The 21,716-nt window shown below is 42.6% G+C and overlaps 2 protein-coding genes across 3 annotated transcripts in view; one reads left to right on the top strand and one right to left on the bottom strand.

Annotated features, from left to right (window-relative positions):
* Positions 1 to 16,418, top strand: part of chtf18 (chromosome transmission fidelity factor 18) — a 36,931-nt gene extending 20,513 nt beyond the window's left edge. For both annotated transcript variants that reach the window (XM_023333776.1, XM_023333775.1), the window contains exons 19-22: positions 2,897 to 3,041; positions 3,136 to 3,231; positions 12,464 to 12,533; positions 16,281 to 16,418. In XM_023333776.1, coding sequence (XP_023189544.1) covers positions 2,897 to 3,041; positions 3,136 to 3,231; positions 12,464 to 12,533; positions 16,281 to 16,402 — 433 coding nt within the window. In that variant the 3' untranslated portion in view covers positions 16,403 to 16,418. The remainder of the gene's footprint in view (positions 1 to 2,896; positions 3,042 to 3,135; positions 3,232 to 12,463; positions 12,534 to 16,280) is intronic.
* Positions 16,419 to 16,438: 20 nt separating this feature from the next.
* Positions 16,439 to 21,462, bottom strand: LOC102231022 (guanine nucleotide-binding protein G(I)/G(S)/G(O) subunit gamma-13). Its single transcript, XM_005814548.3, has 3 exons — positions 21,164 to 21,462; positions 17,157 to 17,264; positions 16,439 to 16,803 (listed from the first exon to the last, which is right to left on the bottom strand). Exons 2-3 carry the CDS (start codon positions 17,252 to 17,254, stop codon positions 16,698 to 16,700), a joined length of 204 nt encoding a protein of 67 aa, XP_005814605.1. The 5' UTR covers positions 17,255 to 17,264; positions 21,164 to 21,462; the 3' UTR covers positions 16,439 to 16,697.
* Between the last annotated feature and the right edge of the window lie 254 nt (positions 21,463 to 21,716).

Below are 21,716 nucleotides of genomic sequence, written 5' to 3'. Positions count from 1 at the left end.
GGCAGTTGCCCATATTGCCCATATCAAAAACCGCCACTGCAAGTCACATCTGTGTCTCTCCTCGTCAAGAGTTTCAGTAGAAATTTTGGGGGTTGGTTGGGGCAGTTGGGTTGCAGACTGACCATCAATATATTCAATTCAAATTAAAAAATACTTTAATAATCCCAAAGGCAAATTAAATAATATATGTAGGCCTGTCACAATAACAAATTTTGCTGCGTGATTAATTGTCTCAAAAATGATGGCGATAAATGATAATATTGTTTGAAGACCTTTTTACACTGATTTAATGTAAATTAAACCTGGAAGAGTCCAACTCTGACCGGAAATGAGCCCGACTTACTGCCGGCAATGCGGACCAGACTCTGACACCGGTCACACAGGGACCTGACAGCCCTTACCCCAGTACCCCATCCTCCCAGAGAACCCCCCACATGGCTCCCCGAGGAACACGGTCAAACGCCTTCCGATGGACCCTCCTCTCCAGGACCCCTGAATAGACCTTGCCAGGGAGGCTTGAAAGTGTGACCCCCCTATAATTGGAGCACACCCTCCGGTTCCCCTTTTTGAACAGTGGGGTCCCCACTGGGGTGGTAGGGACCACCCCAGTGGGTGGTGGTGGGGACCATCACCCCAGTCTGACAATCCAGGGGAACTGCTCCCGATGTCCATGCGATATTGCAGAGTCGCGTCAGCCAACACAACCCTACAACATCCAGAGCATTAAGGAACTTCGGGTGGATCTCATCCACCCCGAGGAGCTTTTTAACCACCTCGGCGACCTCGTCCCCAAAGATTGGAGAGCCCAACCCAGAGGTGCCAGACTCAGCTTCCTCAGTGAAAGGCATGTTGGTGGGGTTGTGGAGGTCTTCGAAGTATTCTGCCCACCGGCCCACAACGTCCTGAGTCGAGGTCAGCAGCACACCATCCCCACTATAAACAGTGTTGGTGCTGTACTGCTTCCCCATCCTGAGACGCCGGATGGTGGACCAGAATCGCCTTGAAGCTGTGCGGAAGTCTTTCTCCATGGCCTCTCCAAACTCCTTCCACGCTCAAGTTTTTGCCTCAGCAACCACTCGAGCCGCATGCCGCTTTGCTTGCCGGACAACCAACTATTTCTAGCTGGAACCTCACACATTAGCTCTGCCTCGTTCCCCACCAGACAGGTGACATTCCACGTCCCAAGAGCCAGCTTCTGCAACCGAGGATCGGACTGCCAGGGCCCCCTTCCTTGGCCACCACCCATCTCACAATGCACCCGACCCCTTTGGCCCCTCTCATAGGTGGTGGGCCCATGGGAGGGGGGACCCATGTTTCCTCTTCGGGCTGAGCCCGACCGGGCACCATGGGAAAAAGCCCAGCCAAAAGGCGCTCACCATTGTGCCCCCCTCCAGGCCTGGCTCCAGAGTGGAGCCCCGGTGACCCGCGTCCAAGTGAGGGAACACCAAGTCCGATGTTTTTGACCATCATCGGGGTCTTCGGACTGCTCTTTTTCTGGTGCCTCACCTAGGACCTGTCTGCTGCCTGGGTGACCCTACCAGGGGCATAAAGACCCAGACAGCATAGCTCCTAGGATCATTGGGACACTCAAACCCCTCCACCACAATAAGGTGGCAGCCCAAGGAGAGGATGTGTCAGGTTTGAATGACCTAGAACATTGAAATACAGACACAAGAAAGAACAAGAGAGGGTTAGTTTCTTTTATCTCGCGAGGAGAACAGACAGAGATATGCTTTAGTTACAATCTCCACCTATTCTGCAAGCACATTCTGTTTGATGTTTATTTTGAGATTATAAAATGATCATCTGAACACAGCGGTGGTTGATTAGCTAATTTAAACAGCTCCTCCAATGATCTTTCAGAGGTGGTGTGTGGGTCACGTAGCGCTGCACATCGACATATTACATTTGTTTATTCAAACTTTTCAATGACCTGTTAAATATCATATCCTTGGACCTTGTTATCTAATTGTCCTAGTGTTGACAATTAGTAGCAAACTAATATTGTATTGAGAATAAAACTTCGGCTTGTGAAATTGGAATGCCATTGCATTTTACTTTGGATATTTGTTTTTTTTTTAAGAATATAGGTCTTATGGATTTAGGATAAATACTCAAAATAGTGCTTGCTGTTTTTAACATGTGAGGTATTTTTCAAGATAAAGTTACAGTTACACCTTCAAGTACACCCCAGCAGGTCTCCCTTGCTGCCACACAGGTGTAAAACTGGCATGAGCATTAATGCTTATGTTGTGTTGAAAGGCAGCTCGGAAAAACATGTTATGACATGTTAACATTACTACTGCTGTGGCGGTAGGAGTTTGCCCTGCAATCAGAGCATCCCCAGTTTGATTTGTTTGTGAGCCTGGGCAATACACTTCTCCTTCCTTTCCTCCTGGTGTTGGTTAGAAGGGCAGCTGTAGCTACAGTCCAGTAGCTTGCCATCATCAGTTTGTGAATGAACCCTTTGAGATTTCCATTGGAGATTGATCATTAGAATTTTGTTATTAACAATGAAATAAACATTTGTAATGGCTGAAAAACGTGTAGGGAACAGAGGGCACAGATACAGGAAGTGCAGAAGCCCCTACTGCATCAAATTGAGATAGGAATAATAGAAAGTTGGCCACTCTGAGGTAAAAAAATCAACAAAAAACAGCTTCCAGTCCAGGGGTGCACGGCTGACTCATGCAAGCAATGTTTTACTGCTTCATTCAGTCAGTCAATGACTTGATAGAACCCTGTGATAAATAAGCCACTTTCACCATTTTGTTAGATTTTTTGTTTCTCTATCAACTGCAGACAGGACCAGATCACTACGTATTCAACAGTTAAGTTAGAGTAGTAGTAGTTTTCAGCTGCTTGCCATCACATGTTAAGTTTGTTGTGTGTGCAGGCGTGTGGAGGAGGTGGCGAGGTTTCCAGGCCTGCCGCCGCGTCGCCAGCTGACCTATCAGGCCAAACAGACCATCAGCAGAGAAATGGAGCAGGAGAAGATGAGGAGAGCTGAGCAGATGATGCTGCAGAGGAACCCTTCTCCCGTGAGATGCCACCGCCCGTTTAGTCAGAACAAAGCTGAGTGTGTATGAAACTGTACTTATCATTTGTGATGTGCTGCATGTGTTTGTTGTGAAGAAAGAGGAAGAAAGGAAGAGTGCAGGTCCGAAACCAACCAGGAACCATCAGCAGAGGTTGGAGAACATTGTGAAACAGACAACAGTGGAGACCAGGGTGAGGTGCACAAAAAACTTTCTTTCCAGGCAATGTGTGCTTTATGTACCGACAGTTAAAGTTCAGAAAGCAAAATCCAGTTTATTTCTAAAGCACTTAAAAACAACGTGCTTAACGAAAGTTCTGTACAACACTGAAGCGGATCAAACCAAGACACAAATAATAATAAAATGACAAAAAACAAAACAAAATAAAGCATTTGACAAAGAGTGTAGTAAATAAAACAGAAAGAAAAGAACCAACTCCCATTGTAGAAGCCTAAATTCAACATTAGTTCATATAGACCTGTAGAATTAATTAGGTTTATATTTCTTATGATAATTTGTTTATTAGGATAAAAATGATTACTAGTTAAATCTCGTAATGCATACGAATTTGTTAATTAGACTATACTAAGGCCTTCTAGTAAATGTGCATGTCTAATTGCAGTTAAGGATTTGAGGGTGTGGATAGAGAGTCACTTGGGCAGTAGGAGTGGAGCCACACAGTTTTTTGACCTCTTTCGTCTCTTTTATTTTGTTCTTTATTCTGTAGTGGAAAAGTAACATTTGCATCGTTTTTATTTTTGAAGTAAACCATTTAACTTTAAGAGGATCCAGTCTGTTTTTATTTTTTTGTCATTTCGACATCAAGTGGATAGAAGGGGAAATACGGAGAGTGTCAAGCTTATGGCTTCATTATTTAGGAATCTATATTAGTCAAAAAACTTGCTCTATGTGTGAACCATATCGACTTGGAACAACACAACTTACAAGGAATTGTTTCAGGTAAACAGCACGGAGGCTTTGGAAAAGGAGTACATTGGATAACGAGTGACAGCTGCAGCTGAAGTACTTGAGTTAAAAAAAAAAGAAGGCAAGCTTTTGGTGGCTCTGTGGAATTACAAAGTGGAATGGTATGTGTTGTTGACATTATTGTCCATAAGACGTAGAAGTTTAGCTTGTTATGGACGAACGAGAGAGTGAAAAACGGACGGTAAAAATGACTGGAAAGGCTGGAGAAGAAGCTAATCCAAGGTCTCAGGTCCACGCTAGTCCAGTTGTCAAGCTTGAAGAAGCCAATTGAGCAGTTAATGGAAAATGACTCAATTGTTGAAGAGTTTAAAAAGCTCAACTCTGATCTGCAGAAAGTTATGGATGATGAAGAATCCATGAAAGATCAAAAAGACTGGTTCAGACAGAAGCTTGATGGTATGGATGACTTCTTTTGACGCTGTGGAGGATGGATGAAAGAATGGCGCCGACGCGGCCGAGGAATGTGACAAACAGAAAACACCTGCAAATAGTAGGCCTATGACATCAAGACGGACAAGCAGACACAAAAGTAGTTCCTCACCACAATGTGGAAGCTCAGTTTCATTATCTTCATCAGTGAGATTAAAGACAGAATTAGAGCGGGCTGCTTTAAAGGCAAAGGCTGCTGCTTTACAGAAAAAACTAGAAAAAGAAGAAGCAGAGTGGCATGTAGAGCAAAATTTCAAGAAGATTCAATTAGGGGCTGAAGAAAAACAACAAGAAGCAGAGTTTAAAGCTCAGCAAAAGATTTTTGAAGCTACTTTAAAGGCAATCAAAGAAATGCACGCAATGCTAATAGCGTTAGCAGAATCCAGTGCTAAAATAGAGATTTTGCAGAAATATGAAAATGCTCAAAACAACAGCGTTTTTCAAGCTGATCAAAAAGACAGTAAAGAAGGTATAAAACCTACATTGCTGCTACCGTCACAGAACACATTAAAACCAGCTAGCTTTAAACACACTGCTCCAGCTGCATCTGTTCAAATGGCTACATCTGCAAAAGAAGTTGAACCTAGAGATCAGCATGCACCAGTGCTAGACAGGCTTGGCCAAGCTATTTCACAACAAGCCCATGTCACAGAGTACCTGGTGAAGAACCATAAGGCATCATTTCTTCCAGCTCTCACCATACCAATATTTCATGGAGAGCCGTTGGAATAGAATAGAATAGAAGTACTTTATTCATCCCAGCAGGGAAATTACTTCGCAGTTACAGCATAGAGACAAGACGAGACAAGAGACAAGACACAATAACAACGTCCGGGTGTTGAGTCTGGAGTTTGGCTGTGGCAAAGCTGATGACGTCACAGGCCACTGCTGCATCAGCTGATGGGGGAATGTAAACAGTGATCAAAATGGCGGACGTAAACTCCCTCGGTAAATAACACGGCCGCATTCCCACAGCCAGAAGTTCAATGTCCAGGCTACAAATCTGTTCCTTCACGTTAACATGACCGGGATTACACCACCTCTCACTTTCATAAAGTGCAATCCCGCCGCCCCTCTTCTTCCGACTCTTGGAATAGTCCCTGTCCCCGCGCACCAAGGAAAATCCTCCACGCTGTAGTCCGGAATAAGCGAGTGCAGCCAGGTTTCCGTGAAGCAGAAGATACTGCACTCCCAGTACTCCTTCTGGGTTTTAACCAGCGCCGTGAGTTCGTCTGTCCTATTCCCCAAAGACCTCACGTTCCCCACGATAATCGCCGGTACCGCTGGTTTGTGCCGTCTCCTCTTCTACCTCCGTTTAACTCCAGACCCGCAGCCCCGTCGTCTTCTCCGTAACTCCTCCGGGACCACAGGCCCGTCTCCGGGCAGCAGCAGAGACCCACACAGCGCAATCAGCCGTTCACGCGAGCAAACAATGCCGCTACTCCGCTCGGCGAGGTCCTCCGCAACCAAGAGTAGAAAAAGTAGCAGAAGAACGCGGAGAACAGCGACAAAACCACATCCAGCCATTGTAGAAAGCCCAACTGATGATCCATGGGTTCTTTAAGCACGGATCCTTAATTGGTTACAGCAAATATACACAGACAAACACACAGGACGGGAGCTGCGTCTGCAGGCAGCCAGCTGCACCGGCGCCATCTTGACTAATGCAGATCTTTTATTGAAGCCATCGAACATGGAATCGAGAGTCATACCGGTAACGATCGTGATCGACTTCAGTTTTTGCTACAAAACACAAGTAGACAACCACATGATTTGGTTAAGAGCTGCATTCATCTTCAGCATGATATACTACAGCTAAACAGATGTTAAAGGAGTTCTTTGGAAATGACTTCAAGATCTCACAAGCCTACATTAAAGAGACTGTTTATTGGCCAGCAATTAAACCAGAAGATGGAGTTGCTCTTCAGTCTTTTGCACTTTTCTTCACTGGCTGCTTGAACTCAATGATGCTATTAGATATTAGCTATCTAATAGATAATACTAGCTATCATTAGCTATCTAATAGCTAATACTAGCTATTAGCTATTACTAGCTATAGCTAATACTAGCTATTAGATAGCTAATATCTTCAGAAAACTTGGGCAACACAGCTAATATAAAGTCTTTGGCAAATAAACTGCCATACAAGCTCAAAGAATCGTGGAGAAAATCTGCCTGTGACCTGCAAGAAAAGACCAAGAAAAGAGCCAAATTTAAGGACTTTAACTTTTTCCTTCCAGCAGGTTAAGTACCTTTTACACCCACTCTATGGAAACTTAAAGGACACTACCATAACCACGAAAGAACCTACTAAACTAAAACAATACTTGGAATCATTCAAACCAAAGAAGGTGTACACCACAATTGTTGTACTTCAAAAGACAGAAGATAACAAACAAGAATCTTCAAAAATGCCATCTACAACAGCAGAGACTACCACCAGACCTTGTGTTTATTGTGGTGGAGAGCTCCACAGCCTCACAGTTTGCAAAAAATTCTAGAGCAAGCCACATAAGGACAAGATTGAATTCTTGAAGAGCAAAGGTTTGTGTTTTGCACGTTTGAAGCAAGAACATATGAGTAGCAGTTGCAAACAGAAACTTCAGTGTCAAGAATGCTCAAGATGTCACCCCATATCTTTACATATTACAACCAAAGGCACTAAGGAAGAACCAGTAAAGTAAAGTTGTGAATCTGCAATGTCAATCTGTAACAACTGTTTTTGTACAAACAGCTGAAACCTGTGGTGTCACTGGGGCCAGTAGGAATGATTGTGTCCTGTTGATCATTCTGGTGTGTGTTAAGACACAAAAGAGGACCAAGACAATGACATCTTATACATTTTTGGATTGAGGTAGCTCGGCTTCCTTTGCTACAGAGTCACTGATTAATCAGTTGAACATGGATGGGTGCAACATCAACATTTCGTTGTGAACTATGGGAAATGAATCAGTTGTGAATACACGCATTATGACTGGTCTGGAGATCAGCAGCTTGGACACCAATCAATTTGTGGAACTTTCTGAGATTTATTCACAGAAAGAGATTCCTGTAACTAAGGACAATATTCCCCATCAAGAGGATATTGATGGTTGGCCCCACCTCAAGGAGGTGAAAATCCCCACTGTCCAAACAGAGGTTGGATTGCTTACCAGAGCAATTGTTCCTAAAGTTTTGGAACCATTGCAAGTGGTTAACAGTGTGGACAACGGATCATATGCAATAAAGACAATCTTGGGCTGGATGGTGAATAGACTGCTTAGAGACAAAATGGACATGATGAGTGACACATTGACAGGAATTGCTGCAAACTGGATTTCAGTGGCTAATCTAGAGGAACTCTGGCAACTGCAGTTCAAGCTTTCAACAGATTTTGCAGATGAGTTTGCTCAGGAGACGGTCAAAACAGTTCAGAAACATTTTTACATAGACAAGTAAAGTCAGTTTCTGATGAACATACAGCCATCACGCTATGCGCCGAGTTAAGAAGCATGTTGAAAAAAGGAGGATTTCGACTGACCAAACGGTCAAGTAACAGCAGTAACAGCAATTCCAGAAGAGGAGAATTCACAAGGATTAAAAATCTGGACTTAGATGAAGACCATCTGCCGATGGAAAGGACATTGGGCATCCAGTGGTGCACTGAATCAGATCAGTTCAGGTTCAAGACCAACCCCAAAGATCGACCACACACTAGGAAAGGTCTGCTTTCCTTGGTCAGCTCCATCTTTGACCCCTTGGGATTTCTTGCTCCTGTAATACTTCCAGCAAAAAGAATTTATGTTGGCAGAAGTATAGCGGGGATGAAGATCTGCAAGACAATGTTGCAAAAATCTGGAAAAGTTGCATTTCAAGTCTGTCTCTGCTCGAGAAGTTTGGAATCAGTCGATGTGTCAAGTCAAAGCAGTTTGGTATGCCAGTCTACGCACAGCTTCATCACTTTCTTCGAGTGAAGATGCCTATGGAACAGCAAGTTACCTGCTGCTGTGCTCTGAAACTGGTGAATCTCAATGCACATTCTTCATGGCCAAGACAAGGGTTGCACTTTTAAAGTCACCATCCATCCCAAGAATGGAATTGATGGCAGCCACAAAGATGGACACACTGCTAAGAAAAGAGCTGGAGCTCGCTGAATCGATCTTTTGGACTGACAGCACGGCTGTGCTAAAGTACCTCAAGACCAGATTTAAAACCTCACTCAAATATTATTGATTAAAACTATCACACGAGTCTCTGTTTCTTTCCGATTTTTCTCACTTTGGTTCTGTTTTTTATTTATTTATTTATTTATTTTGCCTTTTAAAAAATCACTCCATATCTGAAATCCATGAACCTTCCACTCTGCGCGTCACCACGATGCGCACACTATTGATTGTGTTAATGAGATCAGAACTGGTTTGTTTTTCTCCTTAGCGACACCACAGCCTGCTGCGCAAACTCTGACTTGCTTCTATCTTATTATTTCTGTAGCAGCAGCAGCTCGCTCTGCTTCACTCCCACCTCTGCTTCACAATCCTCTGAGCTTGGATGTGGCGCACCGATCTGAAATTATGCAGGTGACAGAAATACTGTTGAGGAAAGCTGCTACCATGGAAATAGATTTTATTCTTAAATGATTCAGCTTCCATCTATCACCTAAAGTCTCTCCTGTTAGACTGACAACTACTGGAGACTTGTAGCACCAGCTTAACAAAATTTCATGTGCTGCATGCTGCATGGTTGCCACCCCTGTGTTAATGTGCCCTTGTTGTAAAGCTGCATGCTCTGTGTTAATTCATAATTAACCAACTTCAAGTTTAGTTAGTTAACCAGACTGAACCAATATGCCAACTGATTTAGCTCTACAGTGTATTTAAGTACAGCTTCACTGTACTTTTATGTTTATGTTGTAACTTTGGTTATAATTAATTAGTATTATTCTGCTTTCTTACAGAAACCACACACACATACTGTCATATATGAAAGTATGTGGTTTCACCAAGGCCACCTTTTCATTCTGGCAACTTTTCAGTATGAAGAGTGAACTTTGATTTAGACTCCTCTTTCTTTGTTCTACCTTCATCTGAATATTTAGAAGTGTTCTGATCAGGCACTCTGAAGCAATTGCTGCCAACTCAGATTCACAAACCCTTCTCAACACTGAAGCTGGTCAGAGAAGAACGAACGAACAGAAACATTTCTGTATTCATCAACCAGAACCAGAGTAGTTGTCCGGGGGCATTATTACCCCCTATTATTATTAACATTTAAAATACAGTTTTTATTTTTGATTTTCTAAAAGAGTTTTAATCTGATCAGATTTTGGTGGCTGTTTGCTGACCTTTTGTTTTAAATAGAAATAGGCAATTACTGCTCAAAAAACTGAATATTTGGAAAAGTAGACTGAAACCTAAGGCTTGTACTAATGAAAGTAGGAGCTTGGTGAATTCCAGCATGGAACTGTGTTAGGATGCCACCTGTGCAACAAATCCACAGGTGAAATTTCCTCGATCTTAAATATTCCACACAGTCAACTGTCAGCTGTATTATAAGAAAATGGAAGTGCTTGGCTGAAACAAGCACTTCCATTGCAACAAATGGAACTAAGCCACAAAGTACACTACAGACCTCGTAACTTCATGACGCCTTCAGATTAGCTCAAGAACAGTGCGCAGAGAACTTCATGGAATGGGCTTCCGTGGTGGACCAGCTGCATTCAATGCAAAGCTTCGGATGCAGTGGTGTAAAGCACGCTGCTACTGGACTCTAAAGCAGTGCAGGTGCGTTCTCTGGAGTGACGAATTGCGCTTCTCCATCTGGCAATCTGATGGGCGAGTCTAGGTTTGGCAGTTGCCAGGAGAACGGTATAAGTCTGACTGCATTGTACCAAGGGTAAAGTTTGGTGGAGGGGGGATTATGGTGTGGGGTTGTTTCTCAGGAGCTGGGCTTGGAAGAATGGTCAAAAATCTCCATAAACACACTCTTAAACCTTGTAGACAGCCTTCCCAGAAGAGTTGAAGCTGCTCTAGCTGCAAAGGTGGACCAGCATCATATTGAACCCTATAGCTTAGGAATGGGATGTCACTTAAGCTCATATGAGTCATGGCAGGCGAGTGAATACTTTTGGCAAGTGTATGTTCATTTCTGTGCACTCCATACTTCTGCATGAATTACTGGATTAATGCGGCATGGTATAGAGCAGGGGTCTCAAACTCGCGGCCCGCGGGCCAACTGCGGCCCTCGGGATGATAGTTTGTGGCCCCCGCCTTAATATGAAAGTTTAATGTTAGTGCGGCCCACGAGTTTGATATAATTGGCACTTTTCAGTGTTGTGTGCGGAGCTGAACGAACTTACCAATCACGGTGGAGTATATTGCTCTCAGGGGCGGGACATCGGCCGGGCCTATTTGCATTTTTAAAAAAAAAAAAAAAAAAGGTTTTATTGGCTCTAGTGGCCTTTATTTGATAGTTAATTGACAGGAAAGTGGGTAATGAGAGAAGGGGGAAGACATGCGGCAAAGGTCGCCAGGCCGGGAATCGAACCTGCGACAGCCGGGACAAGGACTAAAGCCTCCTTGTGTGGGTTGTGCTTAACCCCTGCGCCACCACAGCACATCCCTATTTGCATTTTCTATGTGTCATTATTTGCATGCGGTACATGCGCAATTTCTGCGGCCGCTCCCGCTTAACGTGCTTCAGCATCCAGTCTAGACCCGGAAGTTGCTGATCAGTGTAACGTAATTAAGGTTAGGCGCTGTAACGCTTGGGTTGTGTTTAAGGGAGGAGAGGAGGCGGCAGATTCGTCAGGACGATCAAAAACTCACAACCACACTGGTACTGGGAATTCCCCAGTGTTGTCCTTTAATAAATACGCTCTTCACCAACCTTACAAAGCCCGGTTGAACAGCTGCTATATTATCAGACATGAAAATTGAGCAGCATCCAAACAACCCGTAACATTACTAAAAAGTTAGGGAGCTAACATGTCCGTCTAGCACGTTTCTCCCACGCTCTCTACAGAGAAGCCGCGGTGCATACTTCTGACAACATTAGCAATACTAGAGTATCTTAAAAAGACACTACACAATTACGGCTGTTACAGCGCCTGACTACGGCCAAATATGGCAATAGGCAATCAGAAAGGTTCGGCTGAGGAGACCGTGTGTGTGAATGTGGCCCAGCCTCACCCAGACTCTACCTCCAGCGGCCCCCGGGTAAATTGAGTTTGAGACCCCTGGTATAGAGGCAATCAGCCTGTGGTTCTGCTGAGGTTCAGGAAGTCCAGGTTGTTTTGATAGCTGCCTTCAGGTCATGTGACTTGTTGGCTCTGGTGTATCTCATCTTCCTCTTGGTAACGCTCTGGAAACTCTGCGAGACATTCAGGTCAGGTCAGTTTGCTGGACAATCGAGAACAGGAGCTCCAAGGTCATTTACTTCAAGCTGGTCCAGAGTTCTGCTGGGAAATGAAATCAGCATCTCCATAATAGCATAAAGTTCTTTAGAATGTCCGGTACACGACTATTTACCATTTACTTCAAAAAATCCAGTGGACCAGTGGTACATTTTGAATTGTTACTATCAGTATAAAATTGGCAAAATTAACACGTAGGAGAATCTGTTTAACGTTTCCTATAGATGATCCTGATTTGATTTAGAGCCAGTAGGTGATCCAGATGCAGCTAGAAAAGTCAAACGTAACCTTTACCACACTGACCCATCAGAAGCCAGCTTCAGCATTGAACATGCTGATGATAAAACTCAACAGCAACGCAGAACTGCACTACTTCACCTTTAGGATGTACAGAGCTCAACAGCTGGACTGGAAACCACAGCCTGTAATTTTCTCGGTTGAGTAATGACATAGTTGAGCCTCTAGAGGGCAGAAATGAGGGTAACGAGGAGCCCCTGGGAATGCGGCCCCTGATGGTGAAATTAGGCTAATAAAAAAGATGTCGTGTGTTCCCTGACTCTGACCTGTTTTACTTTCTTCTCACCCAGCTTTAACTCCTCCCTCACCCTCTGTTTTGCAGCCGGAGGTGGATTTCTTTGGTCGAGCCGTCGGCCCCAGACCTCAGAGGCCCCTGCTGTCCTCAGATTCAGGTACTGTGTGTGCAAAGTCACATCATCACAACTTCACTCAAACCACAGCTGATAAAGTGTGTGATGGTTCTAATTGTGGTATGCTGTAAACTCACCAAAGAAATGACATTAAAAGTACATTTTGCCTCTCAAAGGGCTTCAGATCCATTTTACAAATATAGACATCCAAAGATAACTTAATTTATTAAATAAATTAGATTACAGAGTACTCTTTGCTGCTGTATTATCAGAATGGCTGCAGAATCCTATTAAAAATATGATGAGAAATAATGACAGCGGTTAACACATTTCTGTGCTAAATAGCGTAGTTTGAGTAATATTGAGGAGACTTTCTGTGCAGTTATTGAACCACTCAGTTAGTTTTGTTAGTGCTGTCTCTGGCCCAGGTTCTGCACTGAGTGGTTCTGGCACTTAAAGCTTCTAACTGAAACCCTGAAAACAGTCGATCAACAGGGTGATTACGCTGGAACAGCACAACTCCTAATCCTGAGTGTCCTGCTGCCTTGGCTGATCACTACATTTTATCTGCTGGCGTCCTTCAAAGACACAGTTAACCTTGGATTTTCATCATTGTTCCCTGACTTATTTTATGCTAAACTTAAGTCTTGTTTTCACTGACAAGACCTAGTCCAGGTGTCCATCCAAAGCAGATGGAGACATTTGGGAGAAAACTGTATGAAAGTAAATATGGATCATCAGGATTTGAATAACAAAATTCCACTAAAATTTTGTTTAACTCATTTTTATTTATTTTCAAAAACAGAACCAACATAACACAGAGCAGGTGTAGTTATGATATAAACTGACTATGCCGCGTTTAAATGAAAAGAAAAAAAAAAAAAACGAAATAAAAAAACCTGGAATGAAGAAGGAAACACGGACAAGAAGGCGCTCCAGAGGGTTGTTAGGGCAGCAGAGAGAACCATAGGCTGCCCCCTCCCCACTATGGAACAGATTTACACTTCCAGGCTCCACAAGAAAGTTTTGGACATTTTAAATGACTCTTCACACCCTGACCATGGTCTCTTCCATCTGCTGCCATCAGGCAAGAGATACAGAGCAATAAAAACCAGGACTAATCGCCTAAAAAACAGTTTTTACCCGATGGCAATCATGGCACTAAATTCAAAGGCATAAGAACTTCTGCTCTTGACACCACTTTGTTATAAATCTACATTCTGTTGCGACACCTCCAGGCACTGCAACCATCTTCTGATGTCTAAGTTTATTTCTCATTTTGTACTATTCATTTCTTTATCTTGGTATATTACGTATATACACATAACCTGCATCTTAACTCGAGTCGAGCAAATCTTAATCTCGTTGTAATCTGTTGATGACAATGACAAATAAATCTTACCTAACTTATCTATCTTATCTAAAATAATGAAACAAAGTAATTAAATAAAAGAAAAAATATATAAGTAGATAAATATAAAGGTACTAGAGATTATTATCAAAGAATGGGATAATTTAAAGCAGTTCTCCCAAACCGCTTCCCTACAGACTTTTCCCCGATCCTCCTCCCAATGTCTGAGGACATTTCTAACAAAAGAAACACTTCCTTGTAAAACATTATATAATCTCGAAATAAAACCTGTATTTAAGGTAAACTTGTTAAGGAGCTTTTCTGTTGGCTCTGGAAGTGTGCAAGGGTCCTGGGGCAGCCAGATGCTACAAAGTGACGAATTTGTAGGTAGGCATAGAAATCCTTGGATGAGAGGCCAAATTTATTTTGAAGCTGGGCAAAGGTCATCAATATGTTATTATCAAATAGATCTGCTATTATTTTGATGCATTTTTTGTGCCAGTTTCCAAATACTGCTGAACACCCCTGTGGGAGGAAGTCTTTATTGTGTAATATAGGCAAGAGAATCCTTCCTACCATCAGAATTGTCCTTGCCAACTTTTCGCTGTATTTATCCTCCCTCTTCAAACAGGAATTTTTTATGCTTGTAATCTCTCCTAATAAATTGAAGGTTTACATGCCCTCTTTTCAAAAGGTGCTTCCTGGCCTTTAAAATAATTGTGAAGCCACTCATTAATGATTTTGCCATAATAAGCCCAGTCATAATGTTTAATGTTAGGGAAGGACAAACCCCCTTTAACCTTTGGCAGTTGCAGAGTTTTCATACTCAACCTTGGTGTTTTCTCTTGCCATATAAATTTAGAAAAGTCCCTTTCAATTTTTTTAGCTAGCTTAGAAATATAGATTGATAACAATTGCATTGGGTAAAGTAATCTTGACAGGATGTTCATCTTTATGAGACTTATTCTCCCCATCCATGAAATTGGCAGATTTATCCATCTAGTAAAATCTTTTAATATCTTTTTGTACTTTAGCAAGACTATTTTTCAGCAAGTCCCCACATTAGGCCTTATATCTCCCCCCAGATATTGAAATCCTGAATCAGACCCAGAAAAAGGGGATGGATATTCAATCTTGTAGAATATTGAATCAGTTGAAAGTCTAGTTGCCACTGAAATTTTAATGTTACTCTTTCGCTGTTAAAATATATCCAGAATACATTTTAAACATAAAAAAGGTTTATTATTATTTTTACATGGTTGAAATTTCATTTATTTTCACTTCAAGCTAAAAATTCACATTGCTATTTCGAAGTGATCTAATTTTCAATAGCTGTTCAACTTTTCAGTGTTAAAAAATTCGACATATAAAAAAAATTCTACTTTTCAAAATTTTAATGCAATATTTTCAGTCTTTTCAGATTCAATTGGTTCAATTTTGCTGTCTGAATTCAATGTCTAAAAATTCAGTGTAAAAAGGTTACTTCAGGTCACAGACATTAGCAACAGATGTCAGATTCCAACAACCAGCCACTAGGTTAAAAATGTATTCTGAATATATTTTAACACTGAAAGAGTTACATTAAAATTTCAGTGGTATTTTTTTTTAATTCAAATCCTGGTGACATATTTACTTTCATAAAACTGGAGCTAAACTTACTGGATTTGAATGAAACCTGTGATCTGTCCTGGTTTACTTCTAAGCCATTAAATGGAAAGCTGTCTGGTTTGGGTTCCATTTCATTCAGTTTTATTTTATCACAGTTTGACATGTCTATATTTCTATATTTTGATCATTTATTGTTTTTAAGTTTTTGGGCTTACAAAGTCAACACATAGTGATATAAAAAGAAAATCTAACAAAAGAAATCACAGCCCTCTTTTAATTCAAGTGTTGTGTGTCATCACCAACAATTTAGATTTACTGTAAATAAATGACCTGAGTAACTGCTCATCACCCAGTCTGGCCATTAAAGCAGTATTTTAAAAAAAAGGTTTTATTGGCTCTAGTGATGGTTATTTGATAGTTAATTGACAGAAAAGTTGGTAATGAGAGAGGGGGCAAAGATTGCTAGGCCGGAATCGAACCTGCGACGGCTGTGTCGAGGACTAAGGCCTCCATACATGGGTTGTGCTTAACCCCTGCGCCACCACAGCACCCCCCATTAAAGCAGTCTTAACAGATCGTTGCTCTGCAGCATGCAGGTTTGTGTTAACATGCTTAGACAGAAAGAGGTCAGCATTCATTTTGGGCTGTCAGCCAGTTCTTGAATAATTTTACCCTCAGCAGATTTCATGGAGTGGGACATTGTTCCTGTCAGTTGCCGTACTCAGACAGATCATTTTTGTGGCTAAATGCCTCATTTTGGAGTTTCTTTTGGTAGTCTGTGATTTGCTACGTTAGAGTTGATGTTTAAAAGATGTTTCCTGTCCCTACAGGTGAGAAGTGTGCTGTTGTTGCGATGGGAACAGCCGTGGGAAACAGTGATGTGTGGTTCCGTTTCAACGAAGGCATGTCCAATGCGGTCAGACGCAATGTTTACATCAGAGAGCTTCAGTAGCACTCCTCCAGCATGAATGGATCGACATCAACATGCTTTGTTAATTCAAACAGTCTTTATTTGGATTGACAGTGCAAAGAGCCAAAAAAAAAGAACATTGCGAGACCCAAGGAAAGATGTTCCATGTTGCACACTCAGTCTGACACATCAAGCAACAGCATCCAGAAATCTCCAAATAAATAAACAGAAATTAAAGCAATGATTTTTGGGAGTGAATTCATGCAGCAAGGCGGTGTGAGAGTGCATGCTTTTTGTTTTTTCAGATTATATACATCTTTGATTGTGTGTGTGACCACTAGAGGATCACACACTTGCCCTTTTCTACCCAGGGGTTGGCTCGCATCAGCTCAGGGTTCAGAAATGGATCTTCACAAACACAGCCTTCAATCCACTTCACCAGCCTGCGGAAACAAACCATCATCACCATGAGCGAATTTATTCCAGAATGGCAGAGAGGTGTGCGTGTGTGTGTGGTTTTCTTTGTTTGTAGTACCTTGTGGGGACCATTTTCCTGACACATACTATGTTGTGGGGACCAAAGCCCACAAGGGAAAAAATTGTTTTTGGGTCAGGGGTGAGATTTAGGACTAAGGTGTGAATTGAGTTTTGGTTAGGTATGTAATGGGTAAGGTTAGGGTAAAGTTTAGGATGTAGAAATGAATGGAAGTCAATGGAAAGTTCCCACAAAGATAGCCACGCAAACATATATGTATGTGTGCGTGTGAGAGAGAGAGACAGTTCATGCTCCACTCACTCCGTTACAGTAATGGAGGATTTTTCTCTGTTGATCGCCAGTTGATACTGAAGACTTTCCACTTCTCTCTTCATCTGTGGGACGTCCAACTCTGCCATGATGCAGTTGCTGTGGTACACACACACACAAGAACATTTGAAACAGTAGCTAGTCACTTAAATATTCAAAACACACTCAGTCTAGCTATTCAAGCCAGTTGAATCCTGCTGCATTTTGTCACACAACCTTAACCCTTAGACAAGAATTAAGAAGGGAGGTCCAGACTTCCCTCTTTCTCAGCCACCCTGCTGGGGTCCTGGGCCAGCTGGACCACAGCTGGTCCAGTGTTCCACGACCAGGACGAAAACCACCCTGCTCTTCCCGACTATGAGGTTCAACTGTCCAATGGACCCTCCTCTCAGGATCTCTGAATAGACCTTGCCAGGGAGGCTTAATAGTGTGACTCCTCTGTAATTGGAGCACACCCTGTGGTCCCCCCCCTTTTTGAACAGTGTGTGTGTGTGTGACCACCCCAGTCTGCCAATCCAGGGGGACTTGCCCCGATGTTCATGCGATATTGCAGAGTCGCGTAAGCCAACACAACCCTACAACATCCAGAACTCCGGGTGGATCTCATCCACCCCCGGGGCCCTGCCACCGAGGAGCTTTTTAACCACCTCGGCGATCTCGTCCCCAGAGATTGGAGAGCCCAACCCAGAGTCCCCAGGCTCAGCTTCCTCAATGGAAGGCATGTTGGTGGGATTGAGGAGGTCTTCGAAGTATTCTGCCCACCGGCCCACAATGTCCCAGGTCGAGGTCAGCAGCACACCATCCCCACTGTAAACAGTGTTGGTGCTGCTTCCCCCTCCTGAGGCGCTGGATGGTGGACCAGAATCGCCTCGAAGCCGTACGGAAGTCTTTCTCCATGGCCTCTCCAAACTCCTCCCACGCCAGAGTTTTTGCCTCAGCAACCACCCGAGCCGCATGCCGCTTCGCCCGCCGGTACCCATCAGCTGTTTCCGGAGTCCCACAGGCCCGATAGGACTCCTTCTTCAGTCTAACAGCATCCCTCATTGAAGGTGTCCACCAACTGGTTGCTGCCGTGACAGGCACCGACAACCTTGCAGCCACAGCTCTGATAAGCCACTTAGACAATGGAAGCGCAGAACATGATCCACTCAGACTCAATGTTCCCCACGACCCCCGAGAACATGTTCAAAGTTCTGCTGGAGATGGGAGTTAAATCTCCGTCTCACATCAGACTCTGCCATACGTTCCCAGCAGACCCTCACGACACGTTTGGGCCTGCCAGATCTGACCGGCATCCTCCCAACTCACCACCAGGTAGAGGATCAGTGGACAGCTCCACACACCTCTTCACCCTCGTGTCCAAAACATGGCCGCAGATCTGATGACAAAGTCGATCATCGAACTGCAACCTAGGGTGTCCCGTGCCAAGTGTACATATGGACACCTTGATGCTTGAACATGGCACACACGTTTTAATAAATACAAAACATGACATTGTGAATTTTATTGAAGGGTGTCAGAATAAAGGAGGCTAAATACATAGGCACACTTCAGATTTATATTAATGTGGTCTGAAACCGAAAGTCAAGACAAAACCCAACAAATGTCTGTGGTTGGAACGTGACAAAATGGAAAAACAAAAACTCGAGCTTCTCCCCTGAATACAGTCACAAGTTTTTAAAGCTTAAATAAAAATTAGGTAAACTCTCAAAAATACTGTTGTTAGTTTATAAATCACTGAACAGCTTAGCACCACAATACATCAAAGATCTGCTGTTGTTGTATCAACCTTCCAGACCTCTCAGGTCTTCCGGTTCTGGTCTGCTCTGCATCCCCAGAACCAGAACCAAATGAGGAGAAGCAGCTTTCAGCATCTATGCACCACAAATTTGGAACAAACTTCCAGAAAACTGTAAAACAGCTGAAACACTGACTTCTTTTAAATTTAGACTAAAAACCCACCTGTTTAGAATTGTATTTGAAATGTAATCAAGTTTATTGATGGAACTTGACTTAATGTCATGGTCTGATTGTTGATTCTATGTTGAAATTGTACAAAAATCCGTGAGGGACGAAGGAGTCCCTGCTTGAAATTCCGTGAAAGAGGTGTACGGAACTTTGTGCCAGAAGCCCATTGAAATGCTGTCTACATCGTTTTAAACTGTGTGATTGTGAGCGTGAGTGGGAATAAAAATAGCAACAGGTATTTTGTTCCATATAACACAGTAGGAGTGTAACAGGTAAACCTTCTATGGATGCAAACTTGACTAAAAACCCACATGTTTAGAATTGTATTTGAAATGTAATCAATTACAAATTTATTGATGGAACTTGACTTAATGTCATGTTTTGATTATTGATTCTATGTTGCATTGTGTTTCTGTGTTTGAAATGATGTAAAGCACTTTGAAATGCCTTGCTGCTGAAATGTGCTATACAAATAAAATTTGATTGATTTTGATCAAGAAGCCGTTTGTTTAAAACCAATGCATATGTACAACAGGTGCTGTTTTTTGTCTTTGATTTTCACAGAGTTAAGATGAATTGAAGGAGTTGAGCAGCATGGACAAAGTTTCATGTTTTGTAATTCTAAAATTTTTGTAGTCCTCAATAAAAGGAACAAAATACTTTTTATCCTTCCTCACTGGATATGTGTGATCAGACATGATCTGAGAGTTGTACCATCATTTACTTTGACGAGTGACCCATCAGTCATCTTATGGAGCTCCACTTAACCTCCAAATTATTCATATGTCTGGCAGATTTAGGCTTAAAGTAATCTTTGTGAGGCGATCCAGAGTTTCAAGTAGAATTCCATAGCGACTCCTCGGAAGGAGCAAAAGATTAGAAGGTTATAGCATGAATGGTTTTCAACTTTAGACTCTATCATCACTAAAAACAAGTCATCAAATTCCCAGTGGAAACATGGGACGGCTTGATGGCGCAATCTTAAGCAATGTTCAGCTTTTTACAAAATTATTAAGGCACTAATAACTAAAAAAATTGAATTATCAACGCATTAGAATGCGTTGGATCATGAACAGTTTGGAATATCGCAACTTGTTAAATCAAGTGTGGCGGGTATTTCAGCAGGAAAATGATTGGAAAGTGAGGCTCAGTTAGTACAGAAATGGTTCACCACACAAATTCAATCTACTCATTCCTCAGAAAGAAATCTTTAAAAACCTCTAGGGTTTTAAATATGTAAAGCATTTAAAATCCTTCTCTCCGCATGTAGACATCCATCCATCTGAAAGACTTTGCCCTATGATATTTGCAGAACAACTAGTTATTTCCTTACGTTTAGATTTTCCACACTTTTGTTTTCTCAAACTAAAAATGTAAATGTTCAAAAATGAACTCATTTTAAAGCCAGCATACAGCTCCGATGGCACTGTATGTGCTATTACATATACAGCATACAAATCTGAATAAAGCAAATTGTACTGAAATGTTTCAATATGTCAAAACTTTCTGCACATCTTGAGATCCATTTTCATCACAATACTTGCATGTATTGTACTGTGTATGGTTCGTTATGCTTGAGCCACATCTCAGCGGCTTCACCTGTAAAATATCTATACACAGGCTCAGCTCTACGAGCCCTGCTACATACAGTGAAGTTATCTTTATTTTATTTTACAAAGCTCTCAGCGTATTCCCTATTTTATCAACTTTAATCATTTTTACGCTTAATATTTAATTGCATTGTTGGTTTTTATCATTCCGCCTTATCACGCGATATATTTCAGTCGCGATAAAACAGGAGGAAACCATACATGAAATTGGTCTTCCTGTTTAGAGGCTTCATCTGTTTTCATGGATCCATGTTGGCCCGCTGTCTCCATTCTCCAGAAAGCTGAGATGCTGACCACTTTCCATCTATAAATACGTGTTTGCTGCTCTGTGGGATAACTCGGGTGTAGGAGGAGGCCTGTGATAAACCACAGCATCCCAGGCTGACATATCGCCACAATAATGGATGGCCGCAGTCTTACCTTCCGGCCTGCCGGGGAGGACCGGTGGATGGAGGACGCTGATCAGGCTTCAACGGCGACAGTATCGGCTGAAAGTGGCTTCTCTCCGGCTACTGCGAGGGAAGAGGAGGCGTAGGCGGCTAATAGGTGTTTGTCGGTCGGCACTCCCCTGCGCTCCTCTCACACAGCGACTGGATGCTGGCTGCGCAGCGCGGAGAGTGAGAAAGACGAGCTGCCTGATTTGACTATCAAACGGGGCTCAGGACACCTGTATGCAAATCCCGGCTGGCAAGTCAGGCAAATCAGGACGAGCCGGAGGGAGAACAAGCAGGAATTTCCTTTTCTCTTCTAATGAGGCTGGTAATACAGGACAGGCTCCCTGAGACCTCCAGGAGAATGAGAAATAGTTGCTTTAATACTTTATTCTTAAGTCATTTTTTTATGAATACTGACTCAAGGCTACTCAGTGGTGCAGTTGGTAGCACTGTTGCCTTGCAAGAAGGTTCTGGGTTCGATTCCCGGACCAGGTTCTTTCTGCATGGAGTTTCCATGTTCTCCCTGTGCATGCGTAGCT

This window comes from Xiphophorus maculatus, chromosome 5 (assembly GCF_002775205.1).
Source record: "Xiphophorus maculatus strain JP 163 A chromosome 5, X_maculatus-5.0-male, whole genome shotgun sequence".
Classification (NCBI taxonomy): domain Eukaryota; kingdom Metazoa; phylum Chordata; class Actinopteri; order Cyprinodontiformes; family Poeciliidae; genus Xiphophorus; species Xiphophorus maculatus.
This window is presented reverse-complemented; position numbering and strand designations above follow the sequence as displayed.

Bases quoted from the DNA above. Each gene is read 5' to 3' on its own strand.
- LOC102231022 (XM_005814548.3), bottom strand. From the start codon at position 17,254: ATGGCAGAGTTGGACGTCCCACAGATGAAGAGAGAAGTGGAAAGTCTT. The intron at 16,804-17,156 runs GTGAGTGGAGCA...TTGTTTCCGCAG, and splicing joins TCCTCCATTACTGTAACGGA to GCTGGTGAAGTGGATTGAAG.